The sequence below is a fragment of the Coregonus lavaretus genome (genome assembly GCF_964263955.1).
Source record: "Coregonus lavaretus genome assembly, chromosome: 19".
NCBI lineage: Eukaryota > Metazoa > Chordata > Actinopteri > Salmoniformes > Salmonidae > Coregonus > Coregonus lavaretus.
Window position 1 is genome coordinate 37,078,284 of NC_140006.1, and position 7,718 is coordinate 37,086,001.

Genomic DNA, 7,718 nt, shown 5'->3' on the forward strand with positions numbered 1-7,718 from the left:
CACTAGGTGAGCAGGATTGATATTTTCCTCAAAATTTCCTGCCCTCTGAGGATCGTACAATGGAACAACCTTCAAAAAACCCTCATCACCTAAAAAAGCTGAAAAAGCGGCGCTCGAGTTTGTTTGCCAGCGTGAAGCTGAACACCAGCTTCTCCAAGAGCATAGAAGAACCAGACGCTACCTTCCCCTTTGCACAGGAGAGCTCTGTGAAAGCATGGACGTCCATGGACAACCTGGACACCTCTGCTCCTCAGGCAGTGGTCATGAAGGAGAACGGGCCAGAGAAGAAAGAAAAACGTGTCGCCAGACAATCAAACATAGTCACCATCAATGTCGGTGGGAGAGTCTTTCACATACCAATCCATCTGGTTCTCCGCCACCCCAAAACCAGGATTGGCTCTCTGGCCCTCTGTACCGATCCTGTGAAGAGGATGACACTCTGCGACGACTACTCAGTCCGCAAAAATGAGTTCTTCTTTGACCGGGACCCCACTTTCTTCCACTACATCTTCCACTTTTACTGCAGCAACGTCATGTGGGTGATGGAGAGTCTGTGTCCGCTCAATTTCGAGGAGGAGATGAACTTCTGGGGTCTCCGCATGAGGGACACTCCGAGGTGTTGCCGCATGCTGTTTGAGGAGAAGGTGGATGAGATCAAAGATGGCCTGAAGGTCAACCAGGAGCTGATCGACGAGATCAAGCCGGCCCACAGGGATGAGGAGGCCGTGTTCAAGACCATGTTCCTGGGAGGGTTCCGCAAGGCCCTCTGGGACCTGATGGAGAACCCCTACTCCTCGTTAGCGGCCAAGGGCTTCGCCGTGTTCTCCAGCCTCTTTGTCCTCATCTCCATCGTGGCCATGACCCTCAACACGGTGAAGGAGCTGAGGAAGTACACTATCTACGGCAAGACCTACATGGAGTGTGTGGAGATCGTCTCCATCGTCTTCTTCACCTTTGAGTACTTCCTGCGGCTTCTCACCACCTGCGACATCAAACACTTTGTGAAAAGCGGCCTCAACTTTGTGGACCTGTTGGCCGTCATGCCCTACTTCATCCAGATCATCTTTGAGATTTTCACAGATGTTGATGATGCCGGTGCCCAGGAGGACCTGAAGACTATGGCCAGGGTCAGTAAAGTCAGCAAGGTGCTCAAGGTGGTCAAGCTCATGCGTATCTTCCGCATCCTCAAGCTGGCCAAGCATTCCACAGGCATGCGGGCGTTTGGCTTCACCATCCGGCAGTGCAGAGAGCAGGTGTGCTGCCTGTTCCTGTTTATTATCATGGGCATCTTCACCTTCTCGGCCCTCATGCACTCTGTGGAGCTGGACCAGCCAGGCACCCCCTTCAGCAGCATCCCTGACGCCTGGTGGTGGGCTGCGGTGAGTAAACAACTCCATCCTTCATATCAGGGGTATTCAACTCTTACCCTACGTGGTCCGGAGACTGGTGGTTTTCTGTTCTACCTGATAATTAATTACACCCACCGGGTGTCCCAGGTTGAAATCAGTGCTTGATTAGAGGGGAACAATAAAAAAAAGTAGTGGAAATGTCTTCAAGGTCCAGAGTTGAATTTCAGTTATTTTTCTATGGCATTTTCATTCATCGACACTTCTATTTTAGCCTTTTTTCAGCCTTTTACCTCTTATTTGAACTCTCTCTCAATTGATGTAGCCAGTGGCAGTATACATAAAGGATATATCTATTTCCTGTTTGTGGTTCACTTTCATCATGAGGAAACAAGCTTGACAAGGCTTTTCATGACCAACGGCGAGGGATGACAAAAACACATTCCTGACTTTTGGTTTTAATTTCTGAGTTGGATATTGTACAGTGCCTTCAGAATGTATTCCCACCCATGTACTTTTTCCACATTTTGTTGTGTTACAGCCTGATTTTTAAAAATGGATTAAATTGAGATCTTTTTGTCACTGGCCTACACACAATACCCCATAATGTCAAAGTGGAATTATGTTTTCAAAATGTTTACAAAACAAAACCTAAAACGTATTCAATAAGTATTCAAACCCTTTGTTATGGCAAGCCTAAATAAGTGCAGTAGTAAAAATTTGCTTTACAAGTCACATTATAAGTTGCATGGACTCTGTGTGCAATAATAGTGTTTAACATGATCTTTGAATGACCACCTCATCTCTGTACCCACACATACAATTAACTGTAAGGTCCCTCAGTCGAGCAGTGAATTTCAAAACACAGATTCAACCACAAAGACCAGGGAGGTTTTCCAATGCCTCGCAAAAAAGGGCACCTATTGGTAGATGGGTAAAAATAAAGAAACTGACTTTGAACATCCCTTTGAGCATGGTGAAGTTATGAATTACACTTTTGATGGTGTATCAATACACCCAGTCACTACAAAGATACAGGCATCCTTCCTAATGCAGTTGCAGCAGAGGAAGGAAACCGCTCAGGGATTTCACCATGAGGCAAATGGTGACTTTACCACCCTGTAGCACTCACGTCGGTAGCCTTGAAGTGCTTTGAAAGGCTGGTCATGGCTCACATCAACACCATCATCCCGGAAACCCTAGACCCACTCCAATTCGCATACCGCCCCAACAGATCCACAGATCACTCAATCTCCATCGCACTCCACACTGCCCTTTCCCACCTGGTCAAAAGGAACACCTATGTGAGAATGCTGTTCATTGACTACAGCTCAGTGTTCAACACCATAGTGCCTGCAAAGCTCATCACTAAGCTAAGGACCCTGGGACTAAACACCTCCCTCTGCAACTGGATCCTGGACTTCCTGACGGGCCGCCCCCAGGTGGTAAGGGTAGGCAACAACACATCTGCCACGCTGATCCTCAACACGGGGGCCACTCAGGGGTGCGTGCTTAGTCCCCTCCTGTACACCCTGTTCACCCACAACTGCATGGCCGAGCACGACTCCAACACCATGATGACACAACAGTGGTAGGCCTGATCACCAACAACAATGAGACAGCCTATAGGGAGGAGGTCAGAGACCTGGCCGTGTGGTGCCAGGACAACAACCTCTCCCTCAACGTGAGCAAGACAAAGGAGCTGATCGTGGACTACAGGAAAAGGAGGGCCGAACATGCCCCCATTCACATCGACGGGGCTGTAGTGGAGCGGGTCGAGAGTTTCAAGTTCCTTGGTGTCCACATCACTAACAAACTATCATGGTCCAAACACACCAAGACAGTTGTGAAGAGGGCATGACAACCCATTTTCCCCCTCAGGAGACTGAAAAGATTTGGCATTGGTCCCCAGATCCTCAAAAAGTTCTACAGCTGCACCATCGAGAGCATCCTGACCGGTTACATCACCTCCTGGTATGGCAACTGCTCGGCATCCGACTGTAAGGCACCACAGAGGGTAGTGCGTATGGCCCAGTACATCACTGGGGCCAAGCTTCCTGCCATCCAGGACCTATATACTAGACAGTGTCAGAGGAAGGCCCAAAAAATGGTATTAAGACTCCAGTCACCCAAGTCATAGACTGTTCTCTCCGCTACCGCACAGCAAGCGGTACCGGAGCGCCAAGTCTAGGTCCAAAAGGCTCCTTAACAGCTTCTACCCCAAAGCCATAAGACTGCTGAACAATTCATCAAATGGCCACCCGGACTATTTGCATTGACTGCTACTAGTTGTTTATTATCTATGCATAGTCACTTTACCAATTTTTTCCATTTTAGTCATTTAGCAGACGCTCTTATCCAGAGCAGACGCTCTTATCCAGAGCGACTTACAGTTTTAGTGAGTGCATTTTTCATATTTTACCCCTACCTACATGTACCAATTACTTCGACTAACCTGTACACCCGCACATTGACTCGGTACCGGTACCCCCTGTATATAGCCTCGTTATTGTTATTTTATTGTGTTACTTAATTTTTTACTTTAGTTTATTTAGTAAATATTTTCTTAACTATTTCTTGAACTGCATTGTTGGTTAAGGGCTTGTAAATAAGCATTTCATGGTACGGTCTACACCCGTTGTATTCGGCGCATGTGACAAATACAATTTGATTTGATTCTGCAAAGTATTGACTCAGGGGTGTGAATACTTACGTAAATGAGATATTTCTGTATTTAATTTTCAATACATTTACAAAAATGTCTAAACATGTTTTCACTTTGTCATTAGGGGGTATTGTGTGTAGATGGATGAGAAAAAATCTATTTAATCCATTTTGAATTCAGGCTGTAACAAAACAAAATGTGGAATAAGTCAAGGGGTATGAATATCTTCTGAAGGCACTGTAATTACGAATGGCCTTTTCAGCCTTTTACCTCTTATTTGAACTCTCTCTCAATTGATGAAGCCAGTGGCGGTATTCATGAAGGATCCATTTCCTGTTTGTGGTTCACTTTCATCATGAGGAAACAAGATCAACAAGGCTTTTCATGACCAACGGCGAGGGATGACAAAAACACATTCCTGACTTTTGGTTTTAATTTCTGAGTTGGATATTGTAATCTGCCACATTTCATTGGATTTATTTGCTACTCCAAACATGGGGAATGACATTGTATTCATGCATCATAGTCTGTGTTTCTTCCTCTTTGGTGGAGGAAATTATAGGCTTTATCCCCCGGCAGCTGTTAACTTTTATGTGTCTAATCTGGTCTAATGCCTTGTAATGCCTTTCGTTTCAAACCACGGTTTACAGACTGATTAGAAAAGTTGGATTGGTTCCTGGATCCCTGAAGGTTGAATTGGTCCTTGTTATTCCCAGAAGTATTTCCGGACCTGACATAGTGCTGTAACTAACATCATGACCAACTACCATAATTACTTAGATTAGTCTCAGGCTTATTCTCAAGGTCTGTGTTTTGTAATAATGGCTAAAAAGGGCTTTTTACCTATACAGCGCAGAAAATATAGCAAGTTTTGAGGAGTTTGGTGTGGGCTTGTTTCCTTTAACTAGTCTCCTTCACTTGGTTGGATTCTGATTCAGGTGAAAATATACAGTATGTTCTGTCTGTAGCCCAGCCATACTCACCTGGCAGACCCGGTCAGGATCCAGACCCAAAACGGGGTCAAGAAGGCCAGGTGAGTATGGCTGGGCTACAGACAGAGCGAAAAGACAGAACATACTGTATATTTTCACTTTTTTTAGGAACTCAGTCAGGCTTTCAACTCACTGCTGTTGAGAGTTGAAATAGTAGAATAGCTGCACAAGGTGCAATTAATTTGGCAGTGCATGGGCATTTTTCCTCTTGTTATGTTATGTTTTTTATTCACTGACAGACCTTAGAGCGCTATTTATAACCTGTCAGAAATGTCCAGTTGATTTAACTACTGGCCATGTTAGCTAAATGGGTAAGTTAGGCTATCCAGCTATCGAAATCGTAGTTATCATGGCCAGATTACGTGACCAGGGGCCTCGACCCCCAGGGAGCCACATTGATTTAGTTGAGTCACTCAGGCATCACATGAACACACATAAGACATTACAAAATGTGTTGAATTGTAGGAAATTCGTTTAAAAACTGCACATTTTTTCTCTCTGCCAGCAAGAGGGGTGTGAACAGTTTAAACAGCTTGGGGTCACATAGGTCGCGATGTGGGGGTTTGTTACTATGACGATAAATGACAATATCCACCCGGACCTTTGCCATCTAGGAAATCTGTGTGACCGGACCTTCTCAAATAGTAGTTGAGTACCCCTGGTGTTCTGTATAGCATGTGGCTTTGACTGAAATGTTCTTTGAGATGAACACAACAAGACCATTTCCTTCTTTGTCCTACAGGTGAGCATCTCCACTGTGGGCTATGGTGACGTGGTGCCCATCTCCTATCTGGGTCGCTGCGTGGCATTTGGCTGCATCTCCTTTGGCATTATCCTCAACGGCATGCCCATCTCAATCCTCTTCAACAAGTTCTCTGACTACTACGCCAAGCTCAAGGCCCAGGAGTACACCCAGACTATAGGCCCGGGTGTACGAACCTTCCAGCTCAAGAAACGTCTGCGCCGCAAGTTCGATGGCTGCTTCGAACCACAGCCGTCGGACAACTCTGATGATGATCAAGACACTGTATACCATCCGAGCAGGAGTCAGAGCCATGTGGGCGCTGAGTGAGACCCTAATGCCAATGCCCCTTAAATGCCTTTCTCGCCTCATGCTGGAGACTCTAACACCCCGTCTGCCTCTGACTGTATTCTAAGCCGGGATGTAGGACAGTAAACATTGGGCAAAGGGAGGGGGGGGGGGGGGGGGGTTGAGGCTGAGCCAAGGGGAGATAAACCGTAAGCTACAGCTTTAGACGTGGCACGCTAAGGATGACTCCTCCGTCAAATAGACAGGAATCACCCCCCATCAGGATCGGTTTCTAAGAATAGCCCCTGATGCAGTCAAGCTGAGTGGAACTAACTTTTTACCAGGCATTCATGCCTATAACAGAGTAACAACCAACATTTATTTGTCTAGATTGCACAAACCACTTCAGAAGCTGAGGGATGGTAGCTAGTAGGCCTATGACTGCTCCATTGGATGAAGTGCTAATATCATTTTTGGGGAGGGGGCCTCATATCTATAAAATGTGCAGGCTGTAAGTATCGAAATCAACACATGAAATTAGGCCTAATTAGTTTATTATAACATGATAAAAGACATTATTGCAGTTGGATGATACTTCCAGTTGGCAATTACTTCTCAGTTTCAGTCAGAAAATAAACATTCAACTAATTAATTGAAAAAATTATATTAGAAAACTACAGTTTTAACGGTATCTTTAATGAATTAGTAGAACTGAACCCAACTCTGACATGGTACTCAGATTCTACCCAAATGTCTATGTTATGGGCAATAGTCAGTTAAAGTTATACTATATACTTAAAATGTATACAATTAGACAGTACTATATAGTACTGTATACAGGACTCCTTTGAAATAGACAATGCGATGGGTGTCAAAGAATAAAAATGATTTCATCTGAACTGTTTTATTTCCTGTTTTGTTGAATGTCTCACGTCCTCACAGACTGCTGGCTAGAACTATTAACCATGGCATGTTACCACAACCAGTAAGTCAGTGATAATATTGAAGGATGAAGCCAAATACATTGAACTAAAATCAACTGCAAAGCTTTGTGGGAAATAATAAGTGTTTGATGTAAATAACAACAACAAAAAACTGTTCTGCTATCCATTGCTAAAAAATATTTGATAGTAATAAAATATATATATTCAAGGTTGAAATGTGTGGCTTGCTCTCAAATAACTACAGACAGAATATTGAAACAGAAATCAAGATCACAAGCAACCATACATTGCAGTAGTTTGATACAGCACAGAGAAGCTGACTATCTGTCTAATAGGATTTAGGGATAAGGCGACCGAAAGGATAGCAGCAGTGGTTTCTATATGTTCAACATCAATTTAAACAAGGAGAAGACAGGCTTTTGACAGTCGCCTGGCAGTGACTTCTAGTGTTAACCTGGGGCCATGGGACTATATTACGATAGTAACAGTAAGGAGTGAGAGGGGACAGACAAAGAGGAAATGGACCCAAGGCTATCCACACATACTTTCATGCTGTGAAAAGAGAATGTGTGACTGCTGTGACTCCACCATGCGACTCCTTGGTAATGCTATTATCGCTATGATGCACTTTGAATTTTATTGTCTGCACATTTTCTTTAAACGCAAACAAAACAAGATGTAACTGAAGCCCAATAGCCCAATGCCAAGTACTGCGTATTGTCTGTGGTATGAATCTGTGGT

General features: G+C 44.4%; 1 protein-coding gene across 1 annotated transcript; it reads left to right on the plus strand.

The window, feature by feature from the left end:
- Nucleotides 1–59: 59 nt before the first annotated feature.
- LOC311146285 (potassium voltage-gated channel subfamily V member 2) lies at nucleotides 60–6,075 on the plus strand (the record flags this gene model as incomplete). The annotated part of the gene is made up of 2 exons (XM_084182778.1): nucleotides 60–1,379; nucleotides 5,746–6,075. 2 exons carry the CDS (start codon nucleotides 60–62, stop codon nucleotides 6,073–6,075), a joined length of 1,650 nt encoding a protein of 549 aa, XP_084038904.1.
- Between the last annotated feature and the right edge of the window lie 1,643 nt (nucleotides 6,076–7,718).